Source organism: Acanthaster planci, linkage group LG20 (genome assembly GCF_054643075.1).
Source record: "Acanthaster planci isolate LZ-2023a linkage group LG20, COTS_SCS, whole genome shotgun sequence".
NCBI classification, from domain to species: Eukaryota; Metazoa; Echinodermata; class Asteroidea; order Valvatida; family Acanthasteridae; genus Acanthaster; species Acanthaster planci.
In genome coordinates, this window is record NC_141796.1 from 8,037,869 (window position 1) to 8,055,132 (window position 17,264).

The window sequence follows — 17,264 nt, forward strand, 5'->3', positions numbered from 1 at the left end:
ATGGATAGGGTTATTGTGAAGGAAGAATCTGATAAAACGGAATCTGACTTGCCAAATGAAATGTCCTCATATAGTGATGAACAAACTCCCCACAAAAGCCACTTGCATCCATCCGGGGGATGTGAAGTTGGCGGCAGTGAGTTGATGACAAAGTGTGACCTGAAACTACATCAACTCATTCATACTGGCGAGAAGCAATACAAGTGTAAAACTTGCAACAAACTGTTTGTCTCGGAGAGGAACCTGAGGAGACACAAAGGGATCCACACTGGAGAGAAGCCGTTCCGCTGTCAGATCTGCGGCAAGGCTTTCCACCAGGCCATCCAACTAACAAACCACCAAGCGGTGCACTCTTTGGAAAAGCCGTTCCGATGCGACACCTGTGGGAAGTGCTTTGGCACCAAGACCTCACTGAGAGTGCACGAAGTAATTCACACTGAAAAAGGGCGGGTAGTTTGCAACATCTGCGGTAAAGATTTCAACAAGACATACTTATGGACTCACCAGCAGATTCACTCCAACGAAACAAACCACAGCTGCAAGATATGCGGTCGGGGATTCACTCTCCGCTCCCATCTTAAACGCCACCAGGAGTCCCACATCCCGCTAAGTGACCGGGAGAAACCGTACAACTGTGAAATCTGTGGGAAAAGTTATGCCTCCCTCCCCGGCCTGAAGAACCATCTGCAGACTCACTCGGGCGAGAAGCCGTTTGTTTGTGGCGTGTGCGGGAAAGCCTTCTCTCAGAAGGGTAACCTCAGCTACCATCAACACGTACATTCTGACAAGAAGCCATTTCTCTGTGAAATTTGTGGACGGACATTTGCAGTGAAGAGCATTCTACAGAACCATCAACTGGTTCATTCTGAGCGGCCTCAACCTCCATTCGTTTGCAAAATTTGCAACAAAAGTTACAAGTATGCAAAGCGTTTAACTAGACACTCCCAAACACATTCATCAAATTAGGCAGCCATAAGGAAGTGTCTTGTGTACTGAAGATTACATCTATTTTGCTTGTGTAAGGGCAGACTCAATCAGGCTAAAGTATAAAACCCTTGTACATGTCTCTTCTTGGCCGATGTTTGCAAGTAACCTGAAATAACATTGAAGGCACCTTTTGCTCAGTCCAGGAATATTGGAACTGTGCAACCACTGGACCAACAACGTCTTCTCTTTTCTTTTTTTTTTTTTGAGGAGGCGGCGCATTGCTCCCTGGATTCACAGGTGCACTCAACCCGTCTCGCTCTGAAACAAATGCATGCACATAAGCTCGGTGGTCGAGTGGTTAAGACGTCTGCACTAAGCAGAGGGTGATTGGTTTGAGTTCCACACGAGTAAGCTTGTGGGTTTTTTGGCAAGCTCTCGGACAGTGCTGAGCACTGTGTTATGAGTATATGTGTACGTCGTTGTAAGGGCAAAACCCATAATAATAATTTAATACAAATATGCATATACAGACACTATACATACTCAGTAACCTCTATAACTCAAGGAGTACCAAAAAGGATCTTTTTTTTTTATTTGATTCTGCATGAAAATCTGAGAAACCGTTCAGTATTGAACACAATACCTAGTCCTAGTCAGTATAATTGTATTGCCATTTAAAATACATTTTTCGTTCATATCTTGCAAGTATTAATTGATCAAATGTTTGCTGAGGACTTGGCAAATTATGTCTACCGTTTGCTTTTTTCTTGCCGTGACATGCAAGTGTCGCTGCGGAGTTCTTGAGAAGTGGAATCGTGTCAACGTTATTGAATCAGTAAAAATTAATATTCATGTATACAATAAATTTTGAATTGCATCACGTGCAGGCATGTGAACATTGAACAATTGTTAAATACCCTGATGTGGGACATGATGTTTTAACACCCGAGGGGACTGACTCATAGCACGCGAGGCTGTCTTGAATGAGCCAGTTCTGTATTTATTAAATGTAAGCAAAGGTCTTTCAGGACCAGGCGTGCGCGTGAGTCAGTGTATGGCTGTGCTGATAGGACAAACTACGATACTACATGTATCGCGCACGCGCCCTGCTGTATCTGAATAGCCTCGTACCGGGCGTACGCTGTTGGAATATCGAACTATCCCATTCTTTGTAATATTTCTCTTACCTGAAGGTCGCTAATTTGAATAAAACGCAGTCAGGTTTGTTGCTGCACTTTTAGTTTCACCGACTCGATGCATCGTCGTATTGATTTAATTGTGTTGGCCTCACGTGTCTAGCTCGAAAGTAGTATCTTTACATGTGTATTTATTCAAAACTATTTCAGACGAAAAACTGCATGCATCGAATAATCGTCAAGCAAAGGAGACATTATGTTAAGGAACATTTGTGGAGTAATTAACTTCGACAAAATGTGCAGCGGTCCAACAGCGGATCGTATTGTGTCATTTTAATGCTCACTTCCAGGATTTTATCAACTGCATGGTAATATTGTAGCAGATGGTGGTACTAATGAATAGTCCGGTTAATGGTCCCTGTATTGTGGTGTGGACTATGGAGTACATTTATAGGGAATGGTCATTGATATCACGATGTGATATCCACAGGTGAGGGTGACGTACGTTTTTGTTCCCTGGCCACGTGATGAGCCAATAAAAATACAGTGTACGAGTGTGCCATGTTTTTGTTCCATGTGGCAAAGTTGTTGAGTAGTGAGCCGTCTGCAGCACAGATATAAAATGAAGCGCATCCGCGATTTTTCGGGAGGTCTGCTTTGCAGGCCATACGCCGACTCAACACACGTAATTTGTTCTTGAATGACCTTGCTTTTAGAAATACTGAACTGGCTAACTGAAGCAAGGTTGTATTGTAATTCTTGTACCGTAGATACAGCAGTACATGGGAAGATTTCTGATGAAAAATTGAGTGGTGGACAATTAAGGTGCTAGGTGTGTAGATGTTCAGTATTTCAAAAGCTGCCAACTTCAGGTTGTCCGAGCAGAGCATCATGGGCGTCGCTAATTTTTGTTCGGGGGGGGGGGCTCCCAGTGGCAAAGTACTCACCAGCAACGAACTGATAAGGGTCATTCCATGAGGTTGGGGCACAATTTGTGACGGTGTCCATTGTTACATGGGTTCCGTAAAAATGAACAGCTATTTCCCTGCAAGTGGATTCCAAATTGACATTGTTAAACATCTTGCAAGGCTGAATACAGAGGTGTGTGTTGTTTTTACAGAGTAAAATAATGACCTACTCTACAGGTCATGACAGGTGGTAAAAGTTTACCAATGTAACAAGGACACCGTCACAAATTGTGCCCCAACCTCATGGAATTACCCATAACCCAATAACAGTGCTAGGGGTCATTTTGGAGGTTTTTTTAAAAGAAAATTGATGACTTTTCATCCCATTTCACCTCTTTTTCTCATTTCTTTCATATTTTTTGTTACTAAGTTCTTTTTATTTCTTTTTCCAGGGAAAGGGGAAAGTGCCCCTCCCCCTTGGCACAGTTGCACATCAGTATTTGAAATGCTTTCATGCTCAAACTAACACCCTCTAATAATCTGCAGGAATTTATTATAGATATGGCCTACGTGTATTTAATGACTATATAGCATTAATTTTTTTACAAAGACTGGGAGAAAAGTTTCTCCGGGTAATCGTATGCATGCACATTTACGAGTGGGCAGGCAGAACGCAAAGGGAACGAAGGATGTTCCCCTGTTCTCTAGCGGTGGTCTGGGGTTTTTTGTTTTTGCTTCTGTGTTAGTGCCAGAGCTCGAGTCTATGGGACATTCTCATGTCGTAGAAATAGGGAAGGTAACGCCCTCCTTAGTGGTACATGTACTGGTATCATAAAACATGGATACAGTCAAACACAAGGCTCATGGGACTCTACTAATTACCTTGTTATTACAGGTACATTGCATTATCAGTATTAAATGGAAAACAAAAAGTGACTCAAAATTGTCCTTTTGACAATGATATTATTGCTGCGCTTCGTGTCAGTGTTCAACTGTACCTACATGTACTTGCATGTACACTGTGTAAACATACTGTGTTTAAAACATGTAAACTGGATCATAGAGGAATAGACTCTGACATGTTGACCTGTTGGGTGACCTGTGTGCATTGAAGAATGCACACAACGTGTCGCATGCCATTTCTGTGACTCGCATGACATTCTGTGACTCGCATGACATTCTGTGACTCGCATGACATTCTGTGACTCGCATGACATTCTGTGACTCGCATGACATTCTGTGCCCCCATACATTGTGTTATATAAATAAAGTATTACTCAACAGATTACATGTACATGCATCTTCTAAAGCCAGCTTTGAACAAAAGATTGATCGTAGAAGATAGTCCTTAGCCCCTGAAAAATATAAAAAAGAAAGTAGGAAATGTATTTCCCTTGTGACTGTTGAAGTGCTCATTATAATATAAAAAAGAAAGTAGGAAATGTATTTCCCTTGTGACTGTTGAAATGCTCATTATTTACTGCCCGAAATCTGCCATCTTTAAACAAAGGTGAGTCCAATGCAGTGCTGCATGTTTCTATAACATCACCAGTCATCTTTGAAACAAAAACCCTAGTACCGTAGCAAGTGGTCTACTGATAAACGTTTGCGTGTAGATTTGCTTGTGCACAACAGTAAGAAGCACAGACACACCTTTCAGGCAGTCAATCTTCGTGTCTTTATTCACTGCTTTTCACTAGCTAGTGGTAAGTTGAATTAAAAAACTGTGGACTTTGTCGAATCACACTTTAAGTTCACAGGTATCAAGATGGTAAAGTTAAATTCCCTCAAGTGAATTGCTGCCATTGCTGTATATCTTGTTCAACAGCATGCTCGGAATAAAGGTTAAATCTTTGAGGTTTTGCAAATGAAACGGGTTTCTTTCACAGCCAGTTTCGCATTGTACAGGTGTATTAAAGACTGGCACCACTTTTGGGGAACTACAGTGGAATACCGTTATCATAAGGTCCTTGGGACTTTACCAATTACCCTGTTGTAACAAGTAATTTACACTATCAGTAATAGGAAATAAAGACAAAAAACACTTGAGACCTGAAAATTGTCCATGTCATGAACATGAGTTTGTGTTAATAGTGCCCTTATCTGTGTTCAACTTTGCATGTATTATGTATATTTCACACCATGAAAGCAATTACATGTACATGTATATTGTTTGAAGTATACCGGTGTGTCAAAGTTGTACATGTCAATTATGAATTAAAAGCAAGATTGAGCTTTCTTAAGGGTTAACATTGAGTTAATGAAGAACTTTCCTATTGTAAATCGTTTTTTGGGGGGGGAGGGCGGTAGTCTTTTTTACCAGCATTCTGGTAAGTGTTTGCACGAGGGAAACCCGCAGAACAGAATTTTTGACGTGTTAGTCCTTCGTGATGCACCGTTACAGTGCATGACGAAGGACTTGGTCTGTTCATTGCTGGGTGAACTCGGTAAATGCCACTATTCTGGTTGCACTTCATGTGCAGCCATTTACACGTACATGTCGCATGCATTCTTAGGTGCTGTGCATTTGACAACTTGCATGTACATGTAGGAAACACCTAATTCGTTCAAGATGCATTTAACGCACATGTACATTGTACATTTAAGTTACCACTGCAGCAGTGGGTTCTATTTTCGATGCTTGATTAGTCGTAATTTTCATCCTGTACTCTACTGGTGCTATTACAATGATAAAAATTATTGAAAGTACATGTAAAAAGTAATAAAATAAAGATTTCATTCTCATTGACATGTACATGCAGGCAACATCCACATAATTACATTTCATTGGAAATTACTAATACAACTAGGGTAATGGCGAATCACGAAACGTGTGCCGCCCAGACGTTATCGTAAAGACGTGAAAAGCCATCACTTCCGTCCCATATATACTGCGCTGATTCTTTCATGTACAGGCACAGGTGCCCGTCTTGGGTCACTACTATGAAGAATCTGAATCCTACTTTGCTTGTTTTGCATCATGACTTACATAACTGTTCATGTGACGTGTTCTATCTTATAACCAGTGGTTCAGTTGGAGTGAGCCAACAATACCTTCCCTGGCATGGGATTTGTACACCCGGACACCTGCAAGCTTCCTACGAATAGTCGTCCGTACTGGTGATGTGCGTTGTTCAAATGTGCGCTTTCCTGTGGAGTTTCAAAACCCTCAAAAAGGGCTTCCATAGAAAAGTCCATGTGTAAACAATGTGTGTTGTCATCACTGCATATGCCTACTGACGTCGCAGTATTGCTTAAGAAGGCGGCATTCACGTCTCTGTTCTCAAGGCATCAGGATGCATGAGCTACACACAGCAGGAATCGTGTTCACTCATGTTAAATGAGTGTTGCAGTCAAAACCATCGCAAGACCAAACACGAGATGATTCACAAGACCCATCACAAGTAACAGGGTGGGCGGCGACAAAGAATGCTGTTGCTGAAGTGCATTTGAACTGCTTGTGTCTTGAATTCAGACTTGCGATCTTATGTCGGGCTAATGGGGTCTTGTGAGGGCCTTAGAAGGTCATGGCTACAACACTGGCTAGAGACAGCTACCTGGGATCTGTCCAGTTTGGACTTAAAATGACGAGGAGGGCATAGGGGCCCCCTTCCGAAAAACGTTACAAGGAAAACCAGCAGTGGTTATACCCCTCTCAGTTCATTGATTTTCTCCAGGGCCTCGTCCGCATCCTGGCCCGTCTTGACGCGGACCAGGAGTGCCATGGGATCAGGGCTGCAGCCGTTGTCGCAGGCGTTACTGTCCTGTGGCCTGGGGTACTTCTTGTTGCACTTCGGGCAGGTGGTCTCTACCGGCGGGTTGACGGGGGTCACCAGGAGGAGGTTGTTCTTGCCTTGCCGGCTGATGGGTAGTGTGGCGGGGACTGTGATGTTTAGAATGACATTACCTGACGGGAGGAGGGAAGGGATGGGACATTTAAACAAAAACAGTTCCAAATCCGTTTACTGCCCCTTTTAGAGGTTTGACGTTTTGACACAATCTGGTGTTCGTTTTCTATTGTAAACGATGCCCATAAATATAATCTGAATTTTGGAACACGTTACTGCTTGGTGACATCAAAGGAACACCAAGAATTCATCACTGGAATTTTATCTCAACTATCTACATTGTATACAATTTATTGTGTTTAAAGCTTTCGATGACACTGTGGTAAGGGTGGGACGTTTACACGTTTTAGAAAATTTTCTAAACGGTTTTCAAATTAAATGTCAATTTCCACCTCTAGATGAGGAGTTTGTATAGTGTTACTACACTGTACTTGTCGTGTCACGTCGCCAATTGCTGTTCCCACAAAGCTGCCTCAATCATATATTCTTTTTATGAACCCCTCATCTTCTTTGAATACTCTCCTCTCACTTGTGGACACTGCTACATGCAACATTCATTGTGCAACCACCCGTCACCACCGTTGAATTTAGGAGAGATGGGATTAACAGGGGGCTTCAAAGAACGAAGACTGTGCCCGTTGGGTTCCTGCTGGGGTACAGATGCCAGGGAGATTGCAATGGAAAACTTTGAGATGCTCGGTGGCGGTAGTCACAACAATTCTTTTCCGGTTGATTTGGGTAGGCACAGGCACAACTGCGGAAAAGGACCGCTCCGTCTGCTGCCACCATGCATCTCAAAGTCTCCCACTGGTGTACTGCCATGCATAAGCCACTTCACTTACCAAGGTTAGTGTCTGCTCGGACCAGCAGCTGAAGACTGTCGGCCGTTTTCTTCAGATGGAGCATGCCCACCCCTCGGTCCTTGTACCCATCTCCTTTCTTGTAAAACAGCTTACACCTGTCATTGCAATCAGCAAATAACATCAGGGAGAGAGTCCGGTAGAGACAACTATCAAGGCCTAGATGGTCCACAACCCTACATCTCTCAGGAGTTTTCAAACACTCGGCTTTGTCTTCATTTCCAATTTCACGTGATTCATAACCTGCTGGTTTTGAAGCTCTTGGCTCAATAATAAGCCATATTTGTGTCTGGAACGTGAAACTGCATGTATGTATATGCTGCCGACCTAACAATGAGAGTATTTGAAACACTTGATGGCAGCCCCGTCAAGTCCTGCCATGGTGCCTCCAAACTCATTGAGCTTCATGAAGACAGCGTGAGCTGGCCGTGCATGGAACTCTTCGTAATGCACTGTACTGTAGGTTTAACATGCATACATGTAGGTGGATGATCTCATACTGCAACGTATACAAGATGTTCGGACACGTCTGATGTCAGAGACAAAGCCTCAGAGGAAGGCAAAACAATACCACAAGATGGAGAGATTAGTTTGGTACTTCAAGAAGCATGTCAGCTTAGGTCTATTCAGTGTGTGCTTGAAGCGGTGTACAGCTGCACCGATGGGACCCACTCGCCCCGTACTGGTGTTCTTAAAGGACCTCTGACATGCTTCATTATGGGCACGCGCTGTTGATACTTTTTACCAAACAGGCTCACTGCTGTTGAATCCTAGAACATACCCTACGGAAGGACTGATGATGCTTTGCTGGAGGCACAACTTTTATAGAGTACCGAAGTGTGACGTCACTGTGGACCAGAAAGTGCAGTGCACACGAATGGAGTACGCGCGCGTGTTGGTTCACGTGCTGGTTCTCGCGCTAATGCCTTTTACACATTAATTGTGGGCGTGACGTATTCACTTCGGTACTCTATAAACACTATCTGAGGTTGGGTGTTCAGTCTCAGAACTTTTCTCTGAGATCATGCAGTACTTCTGCTTGAGTGTTGTGCCACGAGCTGGAATGTTCTTTTAAGATTACACTTGTCCCTACCTGACAAGTGCACAGACACTTACTTTTTAGAGTAGAGAGAGTCCTTTTCCTGAACCGCCTTGACCTCTACCTTTGGCGGTTCATAGTTGTCATCATTGGCAGTCTTTGAATCTTCAGAAGCTGGAGTAAACAATATTATGAAGCATTTCTTGAGCAGATACTTAACAAGATATTTTTAAACTATTTATATTCACTTCTTTCTTTAGTTCTCTGAGAAATTTAAGATCAATTTTTGAAGCACTCAAACTTGTGATGTTTAATGTTGGCAAGTGGTTGTGATTTACTTATTTCCCTTATTTTTTAACGGAAAGAGGGCTGGGTACCTGTTGTAGCAGCTTCTGACGATGTAGTGACATCTGAGGATTTGCCGACACCAAACGAGAATGGCTTGGCTGATCCAAAGAGTGACCCTGTGGTGGGATTGCCAAATTTTCCAGCAGAAAAACTAGGGGCCACAGGTGTAGTGTCACTTCTGCCGAACGAAAAGCTTGAGGTCTTGGCATCTGTGGTCGCGGCAGGCGCAGTCTTCTTGAAGAAGTCAGCTTTGGGCAGACTGGCACCCTTGCTGTCTGATGAGCCGAACGAGAAGGTGGAAGTCGTGGGAGCGGCCTTTGAAGAGTCAGTTGCTTTTGCAAACTGGTCTGCATCTGAGGACTTTCCGAATGCGCCCTTCCCGTCTGAGGACCCAAACGAGAAGGTAGAAGTTGCAGGACTGGCCTTCATCGAGTCCGACACTTTGGCATCCTGCACAGTGTCTGACGACTTCCCAAAGGAGAAAGTCGAGCTTGTTGAGGGAGCAGATGCCTCCACTTCTGAGGACGTCTCCATCCTCTGAGACCCAGCAACTCCTACATTGCCGGCCCGAAGCTTCTCAATCTCCCGCAGGTGTTTCTTGTAGTCTTCAAAGACTGGGGTCAGATCACAGACTGGATTCTCGCCCACATGTTTCTGGATCCAGGCGCTGACGGAACGGTTCAGGTTCTGCAATTTCTGGGAGTACTGCTGGCTCAATGCAGTAGTGGGTGGCAGCTGTGGTGCCCCACCCGTGGCCACACCCTGGGTTCCGTTCGTGCTGGCTGGGGATGCTGACTGTTTCGTTCCTCCAAAGGAAGACGAGATGCTGCTGGATGGCCCAGAGGAAATGGGGATAGTGTCAGCTTTGGCCAGTGCCGGAGCAACGTCCGAAACAGAGGACTTGAAGCTGAACGAGGGGGCTGTTTGCGTGTCACTCTTTGTAACTTTGAAGCTGAACCCCGCGGATGGTTTATTGGTGCCAAAGGCAAACCCCACAAATGGGCTGGGCTTGGTATCACTATCCTGTTCAAACATATAAATGAAAGCAAAATAACTTCAGAAAACAGCAAGATGGAAATGATCTCCATGTGTTGGTAATTTATCATCTGAGCATAATTCCCTGAAATACAGTATGGTACATGCATCGATAATTGAATTTCCCCATTTACAAGAGGCGTTTACGGAGGCATGCACATTGCGCACAACAAGTGTAATGTTTTCAATCTATTTACTCAAAATGCAGCCAGATGTGTACCTTCAGAAGGGTAAGTCTTCAATGTGAAAGAATTCCATTAGTCCTTGTTCCAATAGTGTCCAAGACACAAAAAAGATGACTGTATGTAAACTCAGCATCAGACTTCTCTCATGTAAACGGTGTCTCTTATCTGCATATCACTTTGGGGTGCATCGCTGCCTTTTGCACAGTACATGTCCCCAGTGTTTTTTTTATTTGTCAACAATAAAGAATCTATGTTCAATGACCTTTTATTCAACATTCTCATAAGGAATCTCTAGACACACAAGGCCTTGACCACCGAGCTTGGCGGGGTCAGCTGGCTGGTCCAAGTCAGCTGCTGCCAGCGGGTACTGCAAACTACAAGATGTAATGGTAAGCTTGTGAATTTTTTCGCAAGCTCTCTGACAAACACTGAGTCTTCAGTGTTACGTGTATGTATACATGTATGTCGGTGTAAGGGCAAAACCCATTCTCAGTAAAAACCAAGACACCCTATCTGCTCCGAGCTGAACAAAAGAGGGTGTATTTTGGGGGGTACTCACCGCATATGCATACCATGACGCACACAAGTATATACGCAGAGCACGCTGAGTACGTGTAAGTAATTTATTCTGGCATGTATGGTCTTTACCTACACGCAGAACCCATGTAAGATCCAACTTGTAACCGCATGTCTTTCTTTCGCCGTTTGGGGATGCACTTAAGCTCAGAACGGATTATGGAAGAGGCAAATGTGTGCTTACGACTTGAATGTGAGCGTAATACAGGTGCAGTAATGTCTTTTGAGTACGTGTATCATCGCAAGATTAGTCCCCACCTACATGTACGTAATGTACATGGCCAATGGGTTTGAGCAAAACTTCAAACACACCTGTCCGCCATCGTTGCCTTCTCCCGCTTGGAATCTGCGCTTGGCTTTCCGGATGACACGCTGGGCTAGGACATCATCACCTGCAGCCTTGAAAGTGCCCGCCTGATTGAAAAGAAAAAAACAAACAGATTTTGCCTGTTGCCCATATCGCAATTTATTAAAACAGACAATGAAATATCTAGTCTTGTTCAAAGCCGTTACAATGTTATCAAACATTGCGGTAAGTTGACTGGCTATCTATTCATGGTTAAAATGTAGCTTTGCCATAGAATCTCATTCAGTGTGAAGTACATGTACATGTACCTTTTACATACACTACAATATACATGTACATCACAATACACATGTACATTTAACCTCTTCAAAGCCACATTTTACATTGTTTTTTCCCAGCTCAATTTCAAGAGACGCAGCCAAAAAGCACCCGCAACAGCAGCATGAAAAAAAAAAAAAGTAAAGCAAAATGTACCCGAAAGTGACATTTGACCTTGTACTGCAAAAGTAACTACCGGTACCTCCTCGGGCACCTCCTCCTCCTCCCAGTTTCTATCGGTCAGTTCAGTCCCCGCCCTCCGCTTCGCCATTACGAGGAGAGTTACAATTCTTCAGCTTCTAACGTTGACCTCTCACTAGCTGTAGACTGGTGTGGCCGTGTTGCACTCTGAGTTCACGTACCTGCAAAAATTAAGCACTAGACATGTATAAATAACACATCCATGTAAAGGTTTGTTTAAGATCATAATCAGAGAGATAAGAGTAAAAACGAGTCATGTACTGTATGGCACCTGATAACACTGTAAGATGTACCCGGACATGTACACGTACAAACATGTACATGAATATGTGTACATGTGTATGTGGGTAGAAACGGGGACGCTAACTTTGATCTCATCAAGTGCAGAGAGTGTGCACTTGTAACTAAATTATAGGTAGGCCAACTTTACTAAGTTTTGAAGCTTACAAAACTCTCCACAGAACACATGAAGGCCCGTAGTAAAAAGTGTACATGTACATGTATTTAAACAATCAAGGCCATGTCCGAAACGGGCCTCCAGAGCTACGGCTAGGTCTATTGTCTGCGCATCTCCACGTACTTTCAATGGAGTGAAGACCTAGACCTAGCTCTAGACAACGGATTCAGACATGTCAGATGCAGCCTGAGTCTGGGATCTGTCAATGCGATGGAGGAAGGGGGCAGGGCAGGGACAACAGATTTTTTTTTTTTTTAACAAAGATAACTTCAGAGGTGAGTGACACAGCTTCTACCTTTTCCTTTTGTTTTCCTCACCCCATAAAAAAAAAGTTGAGCAATGATTGGTCATTGGAATGGAAGCAAATTGGGCCAATCACAGTGCAGCTTTCGTCTGTGGGTGACAGGAATACAAAAGGAAAAAGATAGGAGCTGTGTTGCGATTGGTCAAGCTATCATACAGCTTGACAGTGATTGAGAGTACATGTACATGCTGCTGATTTTCTGTTGAGTGGATGGGAAAAAAGCTCAAGAATGTCACCATTTTAATGAGGATATAAGGTGAATAAACGTCCCCATCAGGCAGCTAACATCACCAAGAAGGCATGTATGAAATTTGGTTGCAAAAATAGCTGTGATGGAAGGTTAGTTGGCACATTCTAAACAGCCAAAATGTGTTCATGGGAGTTTGCACATGGCTATCTATAAGGTTTGTATAAACCTTACAGTTCTGAAAGTACATGTAGTTATACGTAGGCCACATGCAATGTATGCCTGTGTGTTCCAAGCTAAAAGACGAGATTACTACATGTACATGTAGAAGGAAGGCAGACGCTTTCACTACTAGTTTAAGTCAGTGGCATGCATTCTCGCAGTTGGGACGACGTCACTGAGTCTTGATTCTTGTCTCTGATTGGTTCATTGCTGGCTAGGCCTATTCCGTACGTGTAATGCCCACTTGAAAACTCAAAGGAGCAACAATAGTGTTGCAGTCAATGGGGAAAATCTGAATTACTGACTAAACTCTTAACCTTTACATTAAATTTGCCTGAAATTTGACTATGTGCTATGATAAGTATGAATTTATCCCACACTGTATCAAAAAGGTTTCTGTTATTTTTTATTATATTGCAGCAAAAAAGGAGGCAAACATGCAAATCCCTGTAGACTGTAGCTGTACAAAGTGAATGGCGACTTGCATGCATGACCGAATTGGCGATTGTAAATTTGGGGACCCTGTTCCTATAATAGAAGAGAGAGTTACATTTTAACATTTGAATTCACCTTGATAGATGAATGTGACATCATGCTCATTTTAACAGTCGTGACTGTAGGATTGATGTTGTCAAAAAGGGCAGGGTTTTGAGTTTTGAGACGTTTGAGGAAAATTATGAGGGGAAAATGTGAGTGTTTTAACACGTGACACATGAAGAATTCAAATTTGCATGGCTGGTTTATCAACTGGTAAGGAAGTCACGTGTTCTCACAATTTAGGTCTACAATTTGAAACTTCCCAAAAATTGGGTCAGCACAATAAAGAGAGTGTTGCCTTTGTCCTGTGGGGGGACTTACCCATTTTGCAAAATTAAAATGACCACAAAATGGGGGGGGGGTCCTAAAGTATGTTTTATCCCTGTCAATTGTAGGTCAAATTGACTGCACTGTCAGCCCTAAGTGTCAGTGTCACCAGGTCATCGTTCATGTGGTTATGACCTACCCCCAGACATGACGTCCGCCGCGCTGTATCGGAGTGGGGCGGACGTCGGACCCCATAGTTCTGGGGGTAGGCCCAGTTAACTGACCGTCATGCATGCATGTCAGTTTCACCATGGACACGCTGATGGAGGAACTTAAACATGTTAACACTTTGACAACAGGAATTTCTTTCCGAAAGCCGACTCCAAGAATTCCAGCCTCGCGTGGCCACGAAGGCCACCTGCCAAACCGCAAATTCTCGGTTTGTGGCCCTGCGTGCTCTGTACGCTTTGAATTACACAGTGAAAAGGCTCATTGTTCGGTGGCATGCGGCTCTACTCACGCTTCCACATTCCAGTTGCCTCTTTTCAAAGTGGGGACTATTGTGGTGATTATGATGCAAATTTCATCTTTTCATTTCTGGGCTACACACAAAGGCCATTCACCATATTTAAAAGAGCCAGGGTCTTCCTTCTTTTACTGTGTTCGCTCAAGCAGGGACAGGAATAATAGCTGAAAAGCGGGCTGAGGATCTCAAGTTTTACGACGGCTCTTACTGTCTCCTGGCGCGAAGGGGTTAAAGAAAGGAATAGACTGTCCTCTATCATGTCCATGGTCAGGGGGTTTCACTGTCTGTCATCTGGTCATGTGCCACTGCTACTTCGAGAACTCGAAGTCACTACATGTGTAACTCCATGATACTCACATGAAGTATCATGGAGTTAGTGACTTCAAGAATTTAATCCTCCATGCTTCGAGTTCATGTACATGTACTACATCACGTAATGTAGGCCCCTACGTAGCCCCACTAGTGTGGCACGGACTCTCACTCCCGATCCATCCTTAGCCATCCATCTGTATGCGCAATTTCGTGTCGGCGTACTGAACATTTTCGGCACACCCACTTTTCAACATGGGCGCAATTTCTTTTGCACACGAACATGATCCTTGACCTTTCCATTTTCTAAAAACCATTTACATGTATTGAATGATTTCACTCACGTTATTCAGGTATTTTCCAGTCTTTTTTCCTTTATCCATTCAATCTAACAGGCTCGCTCTCTCAGTCGCCATCTTTAAAATAAGGTCGTTGAACAATACGTCACTTGACCCCTCATCGTCTTGACGGCTGTTCCATGTCTAGACATATGTAATACATGGACTGAGCGATAAGATACTACATGTACAATGGGCTCTTCCAAACTTTGGCAGCAGTTTAGATGTCTTGACATGGAACAGTCATCGAGACGATGAGGGGTCAAGTGACGTATCGTTCAACGACCTTATTTTAAAGATGGCGACTGTGAGAGCGAGCCCGTTAGATTGAATGGATAAAGGCAAACAGACTGGAAAATACCTGAATAACGTGAGTGAAATTATTCAATAAATGGTTTTTAGACAGCGGAAAGGTCAAGAATCATGTTCGTGTGCAAAAGAAATTGCGCCCACAATGATAAGTGGGTGCGCAGAAATGTTCAATACACCGCCACGAAATTACGTATACGGATATGTGTGGCTAAGGATGGATCGCGAGTGAGAGTCCGTGCCACACTAGTGGGGCTACTGCCAGTCATGCCATTGCCAGGTTGTGCTGAGGCCTACTCCGTTTTCATGAAATGTAACATAGCTTTTATGAAGGTACCGTCATTTTGTTTACTTACGTGTACAATGCATTTATCAAGGATATGTGGGAATTGAAGTGTACTCCACGCGCACGATTTCGGACAAGAAAAATTGGTGGCACAATACATGTACATGTAATGTCGGAGCAGTGTGGAAATTTTAAAATCTTACAGCAGATGGGACCCAATATACATTGTCGCACCAGAAAGCGTATAATGAATACGGGGTACCTGTTTTTTTGGTGAAGAACAAATCCGATGAGGGCGCACTTATTTGCAAAGGAAAGCGAGGGCGCCCTTTCCGAAACTGATCAGTGAAATTACACGCATGTGCATCGTTTGTGAAGGCTTTGATTAAAAAAAATCGTTCTGGTCGTTCAACAACAATTCGGATTTAAGTCTATTTCACCATCTATTTTTGTTCATTTTTTCCGTGGGCCCAAGTTTGCGCCGTGGTCAACAACTACATGCTCAATGTACTGTGCGTTTGACTGAATTCACACTCTGTTTATTGGCTATTCGTCTAGTGATCATGGTTGGTGTTGTTGATAGTGATTCGCCGTGTGATGGTTTGTCCTGCTGAATAAACTACAGGAAGGTCTTGAAACCAAAACTATCCCGGCCTCCATTCTCTTTGAAGAGTACTTTTCTCGATTTAAACACGGAGGAAGGAAAAGACGAGTTCGATTTTGGAATATATCGTGCTTTACCAGTAGATACGTTCTAGTCAACTCTCAGAAAGAATTGGGATATCTTACAAATCGATGCTTCACATATGCCTTCCCGGAATTCCAGGAGATCCAATCAGCTGTTAAGTTTGAGCCGCGACTTGGGCCCAATATTATGTACATGTTCACTTGATGCAAATGCAGGCACGAAAAACTCCCCGACTTGCCAGTTCTAGTGCCTCCAACCCACACCCCAGGGTATGCCACCGAGTCTCTATTGTTAGTCAGTGGTGTAGCAAGGTTTGAGTGGAAGTGGGCAGTCATATAAGGTCAGTGGACATTTTTGCTGAAAGTATGAATGGGGTTTTTTTCCAGTCAGCTGGCCTCTCTAAAATCAGGACACGGGGAAAGAGTCGGCCGGGATTGGGTGTTCAGCATCTTTATTGGCAGCTTTATTTAAAGCGCTTTTCACAATATTTGTGCCGCATGTCTGACGTTTTGACGTGACAATAGCAAAGGACAGTGCAAAAAGTGCACTCGTGATATGGCACTCGATGCCTTCAGGGAAAGAGAAGTATTATCGGGGGACAAGCTCCGTAGTAAAAGGCCACTAGTGTTATAAAAAAAACTGAAGGCGAATTTAAATACCCCCCCGGCAACTGCAAAACGGCTAACAGGGGACCAGGCCTAATTAGTGCTGTTGGTACTAGAAACTTCAATCATGGAGGTATGTTTCCAACGCCCATACTTCAGTGGACATGATATTTTGCGTATTATTTTGAAGAGAGCTGCGACCGTCTCACTCCACTATCTTTTACAGGCTTATTCACGACGCCTTTGCTCCCATATTTTTCGTGGCCGAAGCTTGCTGTCCACAACCTTGTTACTGAGCTGAATAAGGGTGATTCACAATTATAGTGCGTCTCCAAGAGTATGCAATGCGGTGGCCAATCACAACGCACGAAATTTGTCAACCCTTTCTAAACGCGCATTGGGTCGACAAATTTCGCGCATTGTGATTAGCCAACGCGTTCCAAACTCTTGGAGGCGCACTATTGTGAATTGCCTGTATTGGGTTGATCAATACATCATTTTTGCAAGATAGCCTCTGAACCTGTTCGCGTTTAAAGCAAAA

The 17,264-nt window shown here is 43.6% G+C and overlaps 2 protein-coding genes across 4 annotated transcripts; one reads left to right on the top strand and one right to left on the bottom strand.

The window, feature by feature from the left end:
* LOC110974945 (uncharacterized) lies at window positions 1-5,030 on the top strand. The gene has a single exon (XM_022226943.2). The coding sequence runs from the start codon at window positions 1-3 to the stop codon at window positions 964-966; it is 966 nt and encodes a 321-aa protein (XP_022082635.2). The 3' UTR covers window positions 967-5,030.
* LOC110974942 (nuclear pore complex protein Nup50-like) lies at window positions 4,626-15,664 on the bottom strand. Of its 3 annotated transcripts, none has more exons than XM_022226934.2 (7): window positions 15,501-15,664; window positions 11,690-11,849; window positions 11,175-11,276; window positions 9,096-10,089; window positions 8,796-8,892; window positions 7,662-7,777; window positions 4,626-6,878 (listed from the first exon to the last, which is right to left on the bottom strand). In XM_022226934.2, exons 2-7 carry the CDS (start codon window positions 11,756-11,758, stop codon window positions 6,616-6,618), a joined length of 1,641 nt encoding a protein of 546 aa, XP_022082626.2. In that variant the 5' UTR covers window positions 11,759-11,849; window positions 15,501-15,664; the 3' UTR covers window positions 4,626-6,615. The 3 variants fall into 3 exon arrangements, with proteins under 3 accessions (XP_022082626.2, XP_086986423.1, XP_086986424.1); XM_087130297.1 differs by having other exon boundaries at window positions 11,684-11,849; XM_087130298.1 differs by lacking the exon at window positions 15,501-15,664 and adding an exon at window positions 14,842-14,967 and having other exon boundaries at window positions 11,684-11,849.
* Between the last annotated feature and the right edge of the window lie 1,600 nt (window positions 15,665-17,264).

What these genes read in the sequence shown, in the direction of transcription:
- LOC110974945 (XM_022226943.2), top strand. Translation starts at nt 1, where the DNA reads ATGGATAGGGTTATTGTGAAGGAAGAATCTGATAAAACGGAATCTGAC.
- LOC110974942 (XM_087130297.1), bottom strand. Translation starts at nt 11,758, where the DNA reads ATGGCGAAGCGGAGGGCGGGGACTGAACTGACCGATAGAAACTGGGAG. An exon ending in AGGTGCCCGAGGAGGTACCG is followed by an intron (nt 11,277 to 11,683) that starts GTAGTTACTTTT and finishes CTTTTCAATCAG; the next exon opens with GCGGGCACTTTCAAGGCTGC. An exon ending in CCGAGCAGACACTAACCTTG is followed by an intron (nt 6,879 to 7,661) that starts GTAAGTGAAGTG and finishes TCCTCCCGTCAG; the next exon opens with GTAATGTCATTCTAAACATC.